Source organism: Scyliorhinus canicula, chromosome 2 (assembly GCF_902713615.1).
Source record: "Scyliorhinus canicula chromosome 2, sScyCan1.1, whole genome shotgun sequence".
Lineage (NCBI taxonomy): Eukaryota > Metazoa > Chordata > Chondrichthyes > Carcharhiniformes > Scyliorhinidae > Scyliorhinus > Scyliorhinus canicula.
The window spans coordinates 39,205,587-39,223,549 of NC_052147.1; the positions used below are offsets into that span (position 1 = coordinate 39,205,587).

General features: G+C 45.5%; 1 protein-coding gene across 2 annotated transcripts in view; it reads right to left on the reverse strand.

Moving 5' to 3' along the window:
• mdga2a (MAM domain containing glycosylphosphatidylinositol anchor 2a) overlaps positions 1–17,963 on the reverse strand; it is a 1,064,841-nt gene that overhangs the window by 635,307 nt on the left and 411,571 nt on the right. For both annotated transcript variants that reach the window (XM_038776329.1, XM_038776328.1), the window contains exon 4: positions 10,798–10,994. In XM_038776329.1, the coding sequence (XP_038632257.1) occupies positions 10,798–10,994 (197 nt within the window). The remainder of the gene's footprint in view (positions 1–10,797; positions 10,995–17,963) is intronic.

The window sequence follows — 17,963 nt, forward strand, 5'->3', positions numbered from 1 at the left end:
GACAATCTCTGCCATCGTGTCTGCTAAAAACGTTAAATTGGAATTTCATTTTTACTTTTTTTATATCTCTGAGTTCATGAAGTCAACCAATGACGGATCTACCCGAGCTCCTCAGCAGGTGAACAATTTCAAAACAAATCACAGCAGGACTAGTGGAGCACTGGTTACTCTGTTCAGTGGGCCTGGTGTGGAGCTTAGAGGAGGACCTGCAGCTGGTGGTGTTCCTATGTGTCTTATACCCTCGCTCTGTTCAATGTAGAGGTTGAGGGCTCGGAATGTGCTGCAGAAGGAATGCTGCTGAGTTGCCGAGTACATCTTGTGGATGGAACACACTTCCGTCACTGTGCACTGTTGGAGGAGGGAATGAATAGTTAAGGTGGATGGGCTGCTAATCAAGCGGGCAGCCTTGTACTGATTGTGGCCAGCTTCTTCAGTGTTCTTGGAGACACACTCAGCAGGCAAGTGCTGAGTAGCCCATAAAGCAAGAAGCTGGAAGCATGAGAACAGATATTTTCAATGCACTCATCAATAAAACTATAAAATCCAGTGTGTCATCTCTGCGTATCTCCAAGGTATTAAGACACATCAAGGGTGGCTCTAACTCTAAGCATTAAATGGATGTTTCCCTGCCTCCCATTGAGTTCAGCATTTTGAGGCCTCATTGATCCCACACTTGGTCAAGGACAATCACTCTTCTCCCACCCCTGAAATTCAGCTTTTTTTCAATGGTTGAAGGCTGAATGAAGGCTGGAGTGAGTGGCCCTAGCAGAATCCAAACTGAACAGGTAACACTGAGTACCAAATGAACACCAGGAATAGGAGCAGCAGTAAACCATTTGGCCCCTCAAGCATGCTCCTTCATTCAATAAGATCATGGTTGATTGTGGCCTTACTCCACTTGTTTGCCTGTCCCCACCCCATAACCCTGACTATCTTTTGTATCAAAGGTCTCTGTAACTCAGCTCAGGTATATTCAGTGACCAAGAATTACAAAAATTCACAACGCTCAACAAATAAATTCATCCTCACCTCCATTTTAAATGGGAGACACCTCCCAATAGGGGAGGTAGTGGTGTAGTGGTATTGTCACTGACTAGTAGTTCAGAGACCACAGGGTAATGTTCTGGGGATCCAGGTTCAAATCCCACCCTGGCAGTTGGTGAAATTTGAATTCAATAAATATCTGGAATTAAAAGTTTAATGGTGACCACAAAATCATTGTTGATTATCTAAAAAACCCATCTAATATCCTTTAGGGAAGGAAATCTGCCATCCTTACCTGGTCTGGCCTACATGTGACTCCATACCCACAGCAATGTGGTTGACTCTTAAAATACCCTCTGAAATGGCCTAGCAACCCACTCCGTTCAATTAGGGATAGGCAATAAATGCTGCCCTAGCCAGCAACATCCACATCCCAGGAATGAAAATAAAATTTAAACTGTGCCATCTAGTTAGAACCACTGAACGATAGAAATGCTGCAGCATAGAAGGGGGTCATTTGACCCATCTTGTCTATGCCGACCCAAAGACACCCTTTCTAATCCCATCTTCCTGCACACAGCCCATAGCCTTGCAGCTTACAGCACTTAAGGTGCAGGACCAGGTACTTTTTGAAAGAACTTCAGGTGCCTCCCTCCACCACCAACAGAGGCAGAGAGTTCCACACACCCACCACCCTCTGGACAAAATGGTTTCCCCTCATGTTCCTCTAAATCTTCTGCCCGTTGGCTTGAATCTATGATCCCCGGTTTTTGAACTCCGCTAAGGGAAAGAAGTTCCCCCTGTCTACTCTATCTCCAACCCGCACAATTTTGTAAACTTCAATCATGTCAACTATCAGCCTTTTCTGTTTGAAGGGAAAAGAACCCCAACCTCTCCAATCTCCCCTCATGGCTACAATTCGCCAGCTCTGGCAGCATTCTAGTAAACCTCCTCTGCACTCTCTCCACAGCAATTACATCCTTCCTGTAATATGGTGACCAGAACTCTGCACAATATTCCATTTGTGGCCTCACCAGTGATTTATGCAGTTCAATCATTATATCCCTACTTTTATATTTTGTATCACAGTCAATAAAGGAGAGCATTCCATATGCTTTTTTTACAACCTTGTCTCCCCATAGTGCTACCTTTAGGGACCTGTATATTTGCACGCCAATATCTCTCACTTCATCTACCCCTCTCAATATCTTCCTGTTTATTGTGTCTACTGTTTGACCTCCCTATATGCATTACCTCACACTTATCAAAGTTGAACTCTATCTGCCACTTTCCTGCCCACTCTGCCAACCCATCTATATCATTCTGGAGCTTACAGCTATCCTCTGCACTACCTCCAAATGGCCAATTATTCGTGTCGTCTGCAAATTTCCCAATTGTGTCCCCCATGATTCTAGATTCCCAATGATGGGAAACATCCTTTCAATCCTGCCAAGTCCCTTCAGAATCTTATATTTCAGTAAGGTCATGTTTCATTCTTCAAAACCCCAATATTCTCTCAACTCAAACATTCACTCCCGCCCCACGCACAGTGGCAGCAGTGTTTATAATCCACAAGATGCACATCAGGAATTCACCAAGTCTCCTTTGACAGAACCTTCCAAACTGGTGAAGGACAAGGGTGGCAGATGCATTGGAACACTTCAAGTTTCCCTCCAAGCCACTCACAAACATAATGCTGTTCCTTTACTGTCGCTGGGTCAAATTCCTGGATCTCCCTCCCGAAAAGCACTGTGGGTGTACCTACATATATGGACGGCAGCGGTTCAAGAAGGGAGCTTGCCACCACCTATTCATGGGCAATTAGGGATGGGCAATGAATGCTGGCCTGGCCAGCTGTGCCCACATCCCAAGAACAAATAAATATATAAAAATAAGTAGAGGCTCAAACGGCTCATCCTTTCCTCCTAAGACAACCTTCCTCATGAGACTCCTTCATCCCAGGGATCAACGTGGTGAACCTTCTCTGAACTGCCTCCAAAGTGAGTATAAACCTCCTAAAACAAGTAGTCCAAAACTAGACACAGTACTCTAGGTGTAGTCTCACAAATGCCCTGGACAATTTTGCAAAACTTCCCTACTTTTATAATCCATCAACCTTGCAATTGAGATCAACATTCCATTTGCTTTCTTAATTACTCACAATAATTGCATGTTAACTGTTTGGAATTCATGTGTGCAGACACTGAGATCCTGCTAGACTGTAGCATTCTGTAGTCCTCTCCATTTAAGTAATATTCCGCTTTCCCACTCTTCACGCCACACATTATTCCACGTTATACTTCAGCTTCCAAATTTTTCCCCACTCATCGGGCACTTAACTGCCCTACCACTGGGAAGGACATAGCCAGGGATGGTGACGAAGGAGTTGTGACACTGGCTGTAAGGAGTCGTTTTGTGAGGATGACTGTCAGATTTCTGCTTGACTAGTCTGGGGGACAGGTCTCCCAATTTTGCTGCAAGTTTACACATGGTAGTGAGGAGAACTTTGAAGGGTGGATTAGGTGGGTGTGCCTTGGACAAACTCAATCCCTGTGGGTGAATGTGGGTGCTCCATCCTGTGTTACAACAGTGTAGCTTTCTAGGCAGTTTTAGAAGGCAGCTAAGAGTCAACCTATTGCTGTGGGTCTGAGGTCACATGTCGGCCAGACTCAATAAGGAGGCCGATTTTCTTGCCTGAACCAGATTATTTTTTAATGACAGCCTGAGTTTCATGGTCATTACCAAAACTATTCCAGTAACATTACCACTCAGCTACACTTCACGGGCGAAATTCTCCGACCCCCAGCAGGGTCAGAGAATCGCCTGGGGCCGCCGAAAATCCTGTCCCGCCGTGGCAGAGATTCTCCGCCACTTGGGAATTGGCGGGCGCGGGAATCTCGCCACTCCGATCGCCGAGGCCCCTGCGGCGATTCTCCGGCCTGCGATGGGCTGAAGTCTCGCCGCTGGGAGGCCTCTCCCGCCGCCGTGGTTTGAACCACCTCTGGTGGCAGCGGGATCGGCGGCGCGACCGGGCCCCCGGGGTCCTGGGAGGGGCGCGGGGCAATCCCGCCGGGGTGCCCCCACGGTGGCCAGGCCCGCAATCGGGGCCCCCCTGTCAGGGGGCGGGCCAGTGCCCTGGGGGCACTCTTTCTCCTCCCCCACCGCCACGGCCTCCGCCATGGCGGAAGCGGAAGAGAAACCCACAGCGCGCATGCGCCGGTGGTGACGTCAGCGGCAGCTGGCCGATGACGTCACCGCCGGCGCATGCGCGAACCGGCGAAAGCCTATCGGCAAGTCCCGCTGCCGGGCGGTGGGCGTGAAAGGCCGCTGGCGCCGGTTTTTGCGCCAGTCGGCGTGGTGCCAACCGCTCCGGTGAGGGCCTAGCCCCCAAAGGTGCGGAGAATTCCGCACCTTTGGGGAGGCCCGACCCCAGAGTGGTTGGCGCCACTCCGCTACGCCGGGACCCCCCGTCCTGCCGGGTAGGGGAGAATCCCACCCCTCATTTCTGATTTTAAAAAATAAATGATTTAAAAAAAGATATGTATTTAAAAAATGCACCCCAGCTGTGTGGCAGTGTGTGCTGTGAGGAGAATGCAAAAATGCTGCAGGGTGACTAGAACAGGTTGGTTGAGTGGGCAAGTAGTCGGCAAATGCACTATAATGAGGGTAAATGTGAGGTTATCCAATTTGGTGGCAAAAACAGGAAGACAGATTATTGTCTGAATGGTGGCAGTTTAGGAAAAGGGGCAGTGCAATGAATCTGGGTATCATGGTAGAACAGTCGCTGATTGTTGGCACGCAGGTACAGCAGGCAGTGAGGAAAGGTAATGGTGTGCAGGCCTTCATAGCAAGAGGATTCGAGTATAGGAGTAGGGATGTCTGGCTGCAATTATTCAGGGCCTTGGTGAGGCCACACCTTGAGTAGAACATAGAATATATAACATAGAGTTTGTGTAGCTTTGGTCTCCTAGTTTGAGGAAGGACATTCTTGCTCTTGAGGATGTCCAGCAAAGGTTCACCAGTCTAATTCCCGGGATGGCAGGCCTGGCATTGAAGAAAGGCTGGATTGACTGTGCTTGGACTCACTGGAGTTGAGAAGAATTTGAAAGGATCTCATAGAAACATATAAAATCCTAATGGGACTGGACAGACTAGATGCGGCAAGAATGTTCCCAATGTTGGGGATGTCCAGAACTCGGGGTCACAGCCCAAGAATAAGGGGTAAGCCATTCAGGACTGAGATGAGGAAGGACTTCTCTCAGAGAGTTGTGAACTTGTGGAATTCTCCACCACAGAAAGCTGTTGTGGCGAGTTCTTTGGATATATTCAAGAGGGAGCTGGATGTTGTCCGTGTGGCTAAAGGGAACAAGGGGTATGAAGAGAAATCGTGAGTGGGATATTAAATTTGCACAATCAGCCATGATCATATTGAATGGTGGTGCAGGCTCAAAGGGCCGAACGGCCTATTCCTGCAGCTATCTCCTATGTTTCTTTCATGACCTCAGGACATTGCACGCAATAAAGTACTTTTGAATCATAGCCACTGTTGCAATGCAGAAAATGGGTCTGCCAATTTATGCGCAGAAAACTACCACAAACAGAAATTGAATAATGAGCAGATAATCTAGAACAAAGAACAAAGAACAAAGAAAATTACAGCACAGGAACAGGCCCTTCGGCCCTCCCAGCCTGCGCCGATCCAGATCCTTTATCTAAACCTGTTGCCTATTTTCCAAGGCCTACTTCTCTCTGTTCCCCACACATTCATATATCTGTCCAGATGCATCTTAAATGATGCTATCATGCCTGTCTCTACCACCTCCGCTGGCAAAGCATTCCAGGCACCCACCACCCTCTGCGTAAAAAACTTTCCATGCACATCTCCCTTAAACTTTTCCCCTCTCACCTTGAAATCGTGACCCCTTGTAATTGACACCCCCACTCTTGGAAAAAGCTTGTTGCTATCCACCCTGTCCATACCACTCATAATTTTGTAGACCTCAATCAGGTCTCCTCTCAACCTCCATCTTTCCAATGAAAACAATCCTAATCTACTCAACCTTTCTTCATAGCTAGCACCCTCCATACCAGGCAACATCCTGGTGAACCTCCTCTGCACCCTCTCTAAAGCATCCACATCCTTCTGGTAATGTGGCGACCAGAACTGCACGCAGTATTCCAAATGTGGCCTAACCAAAGTCCGATACAACTGTAGCATGACCTGCCGACTCTTGTACTCAATACCCCGTCTGATGAAGGCAAGCATGCTGTATGCTTGCCTTGGGGCAGCACGGTAGCATGGTGGTTAGCATAAATGCTTCACAGCTCCAGGGTCCCAGGTTCGGTTCCCGGCTGGGTCACTGTCTGTGCGGAGTCTGCATGTCCTCCCCGTGTGTGCGTGGGTTTCCTCCGGGTGCTCCGGTTTCCTCCCACAGTCCAAAGATGTGCGGGTTAGGTGGATTGGCCATGCTAAATTGCCCGTAGTGTCCTAAAAAGGGTAAGGTTAAGGGGGAGGGCTGTTGGGTTACGGGTATAGGGTGGATACTTGGGGTTTGAGTAGGGTGATCATTGCTCGGCACAACATCGAGGGCCGAAGGGCCTGTTCTGTGCTGTACTGTTCTATGTATGCCTTCTTGACCACTCTATCAACCTGCGTTGCCACCTTCAGGGTACAATGGACCTGAACTCCCAGATCTCTCTGTACATCAATTTTCCCCAGGACTCTTCCATTGACCATATAGTCTGCTCTTGAGTTAGATCTTCCAAAATGCATCACCTCGCATTTGCCTGGATTGAACTCCATCTGCCATTTCTCTGCCCAACTCTCCAATCTATCTATATTTTGCTGTATTCTCTGACAGTCCGCCTCGCTATCTGCAACTCCACCAATCTTAGTATCATCTGCAAACTTGCTCATCAGACCACTTATACCTTCATCCAGATCATTTATGTATATCACAAACAACAGTGGTCCGAGCACGGTTCCCTGTGGAACACCACTAGTCACCTTTCTCCATTTTGAGACACTCCCTTCCACCACTACTCTCTGTCTCCTGTTTCCCAGCCAGTTATTTATCAATTTAGCTAGTACACCCTGAACCCCATACAACTTCACTTTTTCCATCAACCTGCCATGGGAAACTTTATCAAATGCTTTACTGAAGTCCATGTATATAACATCTACAGCCCTTCCCTCATCAATTAACTTTGTCACTTCCTCAAAGAATTCTATTAGGTTTGTAAGACATGACCTTCCCTGCACAAAACCATGCTGCCTATCACTGATAAGTCTATTTTCTTCCAAATATGAATAGATCTTATCCCTCAGTATCTTCTCCAACAGTTTGCCTACCACTGACGTCAAGCTCACAGATCTATAATTCCCTGGATTATCCCTGCTACCCTTCTTAAACAAAGGGACAACATTAGCAATTCTCTAGTCCTCCGGGACCTCACCCGTGCTCAAGGACGCTGCAAAGATATATGTTAAGGCCCCAGCGATTTCGTCCCTCGCTTCCCTCAGTAACCTGGGATAGATCCCATCGGGACCTGGGGACTTGTCCACCTTAATGCCTTTTAGAATACCCAAAACCTCCCCCTTCCTTATGCCGACATGACCTAGAGTATTTAAACATCCATCCCTAGCCTCAACATCTATCATGTCCCTCTCATTGGTGAATACCGATGCAAAGTACTCATTAAGAAGCTCACTCATTTCCTTTGACTCTACGCATAAATTCCCTCTTTTGTCTTTGAGTGGGCCAATCCTTTCTCTAGTTACCCTCTTGCTCCTTATATATGAATAAAAGGCTTTGGGATTTTCCTTAACCCTGTTAGCCAAACATATTTCATGACCCCTTTTACCCCTCTTTATTGCGTGTTTGAGATTTGTCCTACTTTCCCGATATTTCTCCAAAGCTTCATCAGTTTTGAGTCGCCTCGATCTTATGTATGCATCCTTTTTCATTTTAGCTAGTCTCACAATTCCACCCGTCATCCATGGTTCCCTAATCTTGCCATTTCTATCTCTCATTTTCACAGGAACATGTTTGTCCTGCACTCTGATCAACCTTTCCTTAAAAGACTCCCACATTTCAAATGTGGATTTACCCTTAAACAGCTGCTCCCAATCCACATTCCCGAGCTCCTGCCGAATTTTGTTATAGTTGGCCTTTCCCCAATTTAGCGCTCTTCCTTTAGGACCACTCTCGTCTTTGTCCATGAGTATTCTAAAACTTATGGAAATGTCAACCACCTGGCCGGGATCATTCCCCAATACCAGGTCCAGTATGGCCCCTTCCCGAGTTGGACTATTTACATATTGCTCTAAAAAACTCTCCTGGATGCTCCTTACAAATTCTGCTCCATCTACGCCTCCAACACTACATGAGTCCCATTCAATGTTGGGGAAGTTAAAATCTCCCATCACAACCACCCTATTGCTTCTACATTGTTCTATATGGCTCGCTTTTAGGAGGCCGATAGTAAAGTCCCAACAATGTTACTGCACCCGTCCTATTTCTTAGCTCTATCCATATTGCCTCAGTGCTCGAATCCTCTATCGTGCCCTCCTTAATCACAGCTGTGATATCATCTCTGACCAGTAATGCAACTCCTCCACCCCTTTTACCTCCCTCTCTATCCCTCCTGAAGCATCTATACCCTGGGATATTTAGTTGCCAGTCTTGCCCATCCCTCAACCAAGTCTCAGTAATACCAATAACATCATATTCCCAGGTACTAATCCAAGCCCTAAGTTCATCTGCCTTACCTGCTACACTTCTCTCATTAAAACAAATGCACCTCAGACCACCTGTCCCTTTGCGATTATCATCTCTTCCCTGTCTACTCTTCCCCTTAGTCTGTTTTAGTGATGCTGATTGAGACAGAAATATTGACAAAGTCACCAGGGATAACTCCCCTAACTCTTTGAAATAGTGTCATGGCAGCTTTTACGTTGAACTGAGAGCAGATGGGTCCACGGTTTTTAACATCTCATCTGACCATGCAGAATTCCATTGGTAATGCACTCGAGTTAATGTCAACCCAGACCTTTTTGCTCAAATCTTTGAAAGAGACATCAACCCACATCCTTATGACTAAAGAGGTGAGAGCATTAGTGGCAGAGCCATTGCCCAGATATGCTTAAACCTCCTCTCCCAATATTTCAAGAACGTTAGAAATGTGCTGTTTCAAGAGGAACTTTTTAAAGTGGAGGAATGTGGCTCCAAAGTTTGTACAAGGGTTGAATCCAATTTTAAAAGACCTCAATGTTAGCACTACACAAAGAAATCAAATTTTTAGACTGGACAATTCAATATTTCATTCAAACAGAAAATCAAGCCCACAAGGCTTTGTAATCTCATATTTAATTAAGTCATCAGGCTAATGAGAGGAATTTCTCTCTGCATCGGCAAAGGTGGGCTCCAGGTAATTTTTCAGCTCAAAGCACTGAATTTTTAATATTAATAATTTGGCATCTTTTTAATGTTAATTATCAGAACAACAGAAAATGTGCAATAATGCATTAATCCACTTTGCCGTATCATTGAATTGGTGGTAAATATTACTGCAAAGTCAGAACTGTAAATTAAATTTAGTAAACAAAGTGATTTATGGGTGCAGATGTTTTTCTTAATTGGGAGTAGTGGTAACACAAGGTGGACAGATGTTTAAGGAATTTGGCTGTTGTTGCAGTTCTGGGTGAATTGCTACATTTTTCATTGAATTATCATGGTGGGACCGCTCTGAATCAATAATAACTAAAATTCAAATGAGCAACCTGCAATGTGAAAGCAATGTTAGAAGCTTTAAAGCACCTCCCTTCAGGACATCCCTTCATTTCTTACAATCAATAACATAATTTGTCATGCACTCTTTCATCCTATTTTTTCGAATGGACAAATTGGCATAACTAAATGTCCAGTGTTTCTTTGTTTCATAAAGCAACTTCAATAGCTAGTGGCAGTTGAACAGCCATTGGAAAAATCCTGCAGCCGTAACTATAGAGATACTGAGGGGAGCTGGTCTGTCTGTCCATGTTCATCTGCTGCAGGGCCATTAACACCATGAGGCATTTGTCAATGTACAATTAAGTGGTTAGACCACGGGTCAAAAGGGATGCTTAAACTTGGATCACTTGAGCATACTGCGGTTAGAAAACAGATCTCCCTTATTAGTGGCACAGCTTGATCTTGTCATGAAGTTGGTGCCTCTGAAATAAATGGGGGTGGGGGAAGAAATCTGCAAATGAATGAAATGCATCCAGCAGGAGAATTTACTATTAATCATCGTGCTGTAATTAAACCGATCACAAAGTGGAACAGACCATCCGCAGAAAATGCAAGGCTTGTACATTTAAAAACAAAAGCGAAAAATAATTAATACTTCAAAATACTTAGTTTTCACCTGCCATTACAAGCGAAATCACAGGACTTCCATTGTGCAATCGTTTCTCTTGTAATATCGGTTTTATTAATGCAATTTAATTTTTTTTTTTAATGTTGATTAACTAAATTTGGTATATATTAGTTTGCATCAAAGGCAACAGGATGTCCATGTGCATGATACCATTTTGCAGTGGGACGAGAGGGAGACTGGCTGGATTATAAACAAGCGATTGTAGAGGAGCAGTACATTTAGATCATCCCCCTGAGTCCATGACTAGAACATGAAAGCAGATTTAGAGGACAGCTGAATGGAATCCGTATTCTACCAGGTCATCAATGGGGAAGTCATGTCTGCTGTATTACTAAAAGTGAAATGCAATTCAGATACTTTGCTCAGCCATAGACATAAAGTTTTATAATGTACCTGGGTAAAAAATGGCTCGTAGATCTCAACCCCCTTGTCTGATCCCTGGGATAGAATCTCTCTTCCTCGACGCCAACTGTATCGGACAGGGGGATTCGAATTGACTGAACACCTAAGGAATACAGTTCTTTCAAAGTAAAACTGCTCCTTTGCTTCACCTACACTATGATGTACCGTCAGTACCGGGTCATCCAAATCTGCAAAAGACAAAAAAAAAGGTTTCCATTGAGTTGCTTCACTTTTAATATCAATCATTTCTAATATTATTGTGAGAAGTCTTACAACAGCAGGTTAAAGTCCAACAAGTTTGTTTGGAATCACTAGCTTTTCAGAGCACTGCTCCTTCCTCAGGCGATTCACCTGAGGAAGGAGCAATGCTCCGAAAGCTAGTGATTGGAAACAAACATTTTGGACTTTAACCTGCTGTTGTAAGACTTCTTACTGTGCTCACCTCAGTCCCACGCCGGCATCTCCACATCATTTCTAATATTGTTAGTGAAATTTGAATCATAGTTGATATACAGAAATTCCTGCCCCAGTTTCAGAAGCTCAGGAATAGAATCTGTTGCTGACATATAGCGATGTGGGATTTTTTTTTCTCCGATTGCTTTTTATGAAATTTGTGTTCTCGGTGAATAATATTAATGGCAGAAAACAAAACCTTGTCAGTTTGTTTAAAATGCGGTGTCAACAGCAAATGTTCCCAGAGAATGAACAGCTCCATCAACCCTGGAAAAACAAGTGTTACTGCCCCAACTTGAGAAGCACATTCCCATCCATATTAGTGTGAGATTAGGCACTCTGCGGCCTGAGCGGTTTACCAATTTGGTGTTGATCAGCATCCGAGTAGTGGCAAATTTAGCCATGCAAGCATCAGGAAAGAGAGACTGCATCTCAATGGGAGTGGCTGCACATATAACACTAACTAGAATCATGAACAATCTGAACCCTAATTCACCCTATTTTAACTCAGAACAGGCTTTGCATGAGTTAAAATCTCATCCAACAAAGAGGACTCTTACCCAACCAGCCCCAACAATAATGGATGGGCCTGGGTGGAAATAGGAATGCAAAATATCTCAAACACGAACCTAACATGCCTCAAACCTGCCAAATTCTAATTGTAACAGAGGTGGGCGACTGAGCTGTTTTTTTTTGTTCCAGCTTTAAACAGTGCCTGGCTGGGTTTCCTGGATCCCAGAAAATGCTGCCAACAAAAGGCAGACGTGAACTGTTTCATGGAACAAGCATATGATATGCCAGCACTGCTTGTGGGCAAGGAAGAGGAATTTTCTCACCTTTACCTGTGATCTCCCCTATCTCCTTTATGATAACCCCATGATTTCTTTTTTCAAAAAATATACTTTATTTATAAAATCTATAATAAACATTACAGAACATTTCGAATTGTCTTGACTGTACATTTCCATCAAAGTTACACATTCCCTTGACTTTTTCCATTCAAATGGGATGGCATTACACATATATCCCTCTTTACGTTACAATTCTTTCTTAAATATTTACATTGTCATGTTTCTTTTTTACATTGGAGTGTTAATGACACAGACCGAGGGGTTTTACACAGTTGCCAGTCCCTCGGTGTACATTTGTTGGAAGACCTTACAGAGTGGTCTTTCCCCATTGAGCCTTGGCGGCAGCTGCCCCAAGCTTGAGTGCGTCCCTCAGCACATAGTCCTGGACCTTGGAATGTGCCAGCCTGCAACACTCGGTGAAGGACAATTCTTTGCACTGGAAGATCAGCACGTTTCGGGCAGACCAAAGAGCGTCTTTCACCGAGTTGGGCCTCACGGTAGCATGGTGGTTAGCATCAATGCTTCACAGCTCCAGGGTCCCAGGTTCGATTCCCGGCTGGGTCACTGCCTGTGTGGAGTCTGCACGTCCTCCCCGTGTGTGCGTGGGTTTCCTCCGGGTGCTCCGGTTTCCTCCCACAGTCCAAAGATGTGCGGGTTAGGTGGATTGGCCATGCTAAATTGCCCATAGTGTAAGGTTAATGGGGGGATTGTTGGGTTACGGGTTACGTGGGTTTAAGTAGGGTGATCATTGCTCGGCACAACATCGAGGGCCGAAGGGCCTGTTCTGTGCTGTACTGTTCTATGTTCTATGTTCTATGAGTTGATGACCCTCCAGCAGCAGTTGACGTTTGTTTCGGTGTGTGGCCCATGATGCCTGATCTCTCCCTGCCTACACCAGCTCCACTCCCTACTACGTCTATTGCTGAAGGCCACCCTGCCCAATTGCCAACCAACCTCTAAATCTGGCTGACTGCAGCAAGTAAATGGGTTCCAAAAATTCTAATCATGTCTTGCTGTTAAATCAATCAGAATCTCAGGGAATCCCATTCTTATAGAGTTGTCCCACTCCCTCCCCGACTCAGGGTTAATCTTGGGGCCAATAAAAATGTGCAGTTCACAATTTTTATAACATCTGTGTCATACCCAGTGCAGGCATGTCACCTCATGAACTTTCAGTCAACACTTTTAAAAATTAGACGCAAACAAGGTGCTAAAACGGCTGCTGCATATCATGTGACTTTGGCATTTGGACTACAGGCAACATCAAGTCTCCAGCAAATGCCTAATTAAAGATTGCAGTAAGAAGTCTTACAACACCAGGTTAAAGTCCAACAGGTTTGTTTCAAACACGAGCTTTCGGAGCACGGCTCCTTCTTCAGGTGAATGGAAAGGCTTGTTCCAGAAATGTTTATATAGACACAGTCAGAGATGCCCCGGAATGCGAGCACCTGCAGGCAATCAAATCATCAAAGATGCAGAGAGAGAGGTAACTCCAGGTTAAAGAGGTGTGAATTGTCCCAAGCCAGTTCAGTCGGTAGGCCTCTGCAAGTCCAGGCTTGTTGGTGGGGGCCGAATGTAATGCGACATGAATCCCAGATCCCGGTTGAGTCCGCATTCATGCGTGCGGAACTTAGCTATAAGTTTTTGCTCAGCAATTTTGCGTTGTCGCGTCTCCTGAAGGCCTCCTTGTAGAATGCTGACCCGGAGATCAGAGGCTGAATGTCCCTGACTGCTGAAGTGCTCCCCAACCGACCTCCTCAGAAGACAAACACGGGACACCACTGACAGAGTACCCTTCGTCGTCCAGTACTTTCCTGGGGCGGAGAAACTACGACATCTTCTTCGCAGCCTCCAACACATCATCAGCGAGGATGGACATCTTGCCAAGGTCATCCCCACACCCCCACTACTGGCCTTCAAACAACCGCGCAACCTCAAACAAACCATTGTTTGCAGCAAATTACCCAGCCTTCAGAACAGCAACCACAACACCACAAAACCCTGCCAGGGTAATCTCTGCAAGACATGCCAGATCATCGACATGGACACCACCATTACACGTGGAAACACCACCCACCAGGTACGCGGCGCATACTCGTGCGACTCGACCAATGTAGTCTACCTCATACGCTGCAGGAAAGGATGTCCCGAAGCGTGGTACATTGGCGAGACCATGCAGACACTGCGACAACGAATAAACGGGCATCGTGCGACTATCAACAGGCAGGACTGTTCCCTTCCAGTTGGGGAGCACTTCAGCAGTCAGGGACATTCAGCCTCTGATCTCCGGGTCAGCATTCTACAAGGAGGCCTTCAGGAGACGCGACAACGCAAAATTGCTGAGCAAAAACTTATAGCTAAGTTCCGCACGCATGAATGCGGACTCAACCGGGATCTGGGATTCATGTCGCATTACATTCGGCCCCCACCAACAAGCCTGGACTTGCAGAGGCCTACCGACTGAACTGGCTTGGGACAATTCACACCTCTTTAACCTGGAGTTACCTCTCTCTCTGCATCTTTGATGATTTGATTGCCTGCAGGTGCTCGCATTCCGGGGCATCTCTGACTGTGTCTATATAAACATTTCTGGAACAAGCCTTTCCATTCACCTGAAGAAGGAGCCGTGCTCCGAAAGCTCGTGTTTGAAACAAACCTGTTGGACTTTAACCTGGTGTTGTAAGACTTCTTACTGTGCTCACCCCAGTCCAACGCCGGCATCTCCACATCATAATTAAAGATTGACAAAGGGGAGTGTATCTTTCAGCCTTGTGTGGAATTTACACATCTCATTAAGGATGGACCAACACCTAAAGACAATGGAGTTTCCAGACAGCCTGTTTCTATGCACAGAACTTTATGCTCCCCCAAGGTTGGTACTTAGGCTGCGGGAATGTAAAACTGACTGGATGGTATTTTCCCTAGGAATCCACCTGCCCAAACCCAGACGCAATATCACATGTGGGCGGGCAGGGCCTCGGGCGGTAAAACCACCCATTCACTTATTAAAGGCCAGCTCCCACCCAGCCTCAATTTTTAGACTGGCAGGAGGGGTGAGGGTAGGGCAGGGGTGGGCAAACTTTTCCGTGCAAGGGCCACATTCAGAAAGTCACAATTTTAAAGGGCCGCATAGTATATTAAGTAAAATAATTACTTCACCCGGCTATGATTCTGGGCGCCTCATATAGAACATAGAACAGTACAGCACAGAACAGGCCCTTCGGCCCTCGACGTAGTGCCGAGCAATGATCACCCTACTCAAGTCAACGTATCCACCCTATACCAGTAAGTAACCCAACAGCCCCCCCCCCCCCCCCCCATTAACCTTAAAAAATAATAATAAAAAATTTTTTTTTAATGACTTGGTGGGCTGCATAAAGACCTTTGCCCGCGGGCCGTAATTTGCCCATCCCTGGGGTAGGGCGATGAAGTGACATTTACACTTGTCCCCACCTTGGGCAGGAAGTGGTAGAACACCTCACTGAAGATCCTTCAGAGTTGCTGCACCCTCATTGGAATGTTGGAGCTCGGGGACCCCAACCAACCCCCGTCCTGCCCCGCAATGTCATGACCATTCCCCTCCCCCCATGCCTATCTCGGGTGTCCCCTACCCTTCTTCCAGTGGGACTCCACCTTTCAAAGGGATTTATCCCTGGGCAGAGCAGTGCAGTACCGCTTCTGGCCACTGCAGCCCTGTGCCTGGCAGGGTTGTAGAGTTGTCAGTCAATCAGATTTACTGACAGCTCTCATGGGTGGGATTTCGTTCCAAGGGCAGACAGAAGCTCAAGTGAGTGCTAAATGGCAATGGAAGATCGAGAGTTGGCGGCTATACGTTAGGCGCTGACTCGGGGGGGGGGGGGGGGGAGCCATGGGGTAGAACTGATTGATCACTATCCTTAAAATTCTACCCCATGTTTCGCACTGGACAAAAGGAAAAATCAAAGCTCAATGGTCACTATCAACTTCCCATTGTATTACGATGCCCCCCCCCTATAGATTTGAGGAGCCTCAGACGTATCAGCCCAATAGTCATGTGACCACCCTGTTCCCAGGACTGCATCTTTATTACTTCAGCAGATCCATCGGTCACCAGCCAGCCTGAGAAGCAGAATCTGGAACTAGCTGAAAGTCATCAAGTACGCAAAGTGAGTAACCAGTTCTAGTATCAAAGCTCACCTGAGAAACAACCGCTTAGATATTCCACTCCAAGAAACTTTGCAACCTGCTGTGGCCCCTTGCATTGACAACACCCTCACTTCAACTTTGGAGCACTGAATACATTCAAGAAACCATAGAACTGCTATATGGGAGAACAGAAATCATAAACGTGAAACTGAATTAGCTGTGATTTGTAAAAGTACATTTGCTTTATCAACGTCCAATCTTTGTGTGTGTGCATGAGACATGCGGGAGTTATCGGCTGTACACGCCGGCGGAAAAATTCTGGTCCCATGCCGGCACACGGGTTTCCCGGTGACGAGGAGTGACAATGGTGGGACTGGCAGATCCCGCTGGTGGGCTACCTCCGTCGCCAAAAACGACGCGGCGGGGTGGTCAGTCAACCCCGCCCTCAGTGTGTGGCATTGAATTAATTCATGGGAAGTGTGTGAGAATAAATAGCCTTCTTTGTTTTTAAACTCCTTTGTTTTTAAACTCACAGAAGTTGCTGTTCAATTAGTTAATTAGAACTCACATTCCAAGCATAAGAAAAGATACACCTTTTTTCATGCAAAACATACTGATTACGTGGTTATATGTCTGTAAAACCCTGTTTTAACATGGTTATGAATAAAGTGGATCTCAACCAAATTGCTCACTAAGTGATTAGGAACTTAAATTATCTATTTCCAATTTTGTTCATGGAGTAGATTGAAGGAGGGAGTGTTAGATCTAAATCTCTCTGTTGCAAATAGGTTTTAAAATGAGTCATTACTAAAGTTCTCAATCGTCTCAGTTGAATATTAAGTGCTTGAGATTGAAGTAACAGGGCAGAATAATTGTTGAAGTACAAGCTGGTTGAGGGGGATGAAAATATAACACATTGGGTCTTCTAATTCAAGGCTTCACTGAAGAGCAACTTTGCCATTGAGAATTAAATAATGAAGACAAGCTCTACCTGTGCCAGCCTTGTCTGAAATCACCATGTTTCAAAGTAATTAATATGTGTTGCTGATCAATGACTGCTAAAAGTTACACAAGGTCTCTTTAGTAGCCTCTAATTGTTCAAGAGTAGACACAAATAGTAATTAAAGAGAGCTCGCAAATAAATAACATTCAACTGAAGTACTTAGTTACTGGTCAATACCTGTATGCCAGTGTCATTTAAGACATTCCAGACTGACAGCTGATGGACAAGCCTTGCAGCAGTAGAATACTTTACACTTGCAATAGTGGTGTATTAATTAATGAATGTTCATCTCATTACGCAACGAATCACAAACTTGAGTCAAATGATTGTTTGCCCTTAGATCTGATAGCTTATCGTGATAAATACTGTCATGAATTCAATGATAAGATGTTTAAGCGCTAATGCACCCTATTTTAGGACAACTCCTCAGCTTGGGGGAAGGTGAAACTCTGATTGTGTATTTCACTGAGTAAGGCAAACACATCCTCAAATGGAGGCAATCCTTATTGAACTAACTTTACTTACATCTCCCAACAGAGAGGGCAATATAACAAATTGCTCAACTCTTGTAATATACAACACCCCTTCTGCACTTAAAGAAAACCTATAGGTTGAAATGGAAAATGGTACGCGTACATCCTTTTCCAGTATATCGTATGACTAAATCAATAGCACTGCATGAAATTTAACATATTGGATTGCATAATTGTTATCAACATGATCGA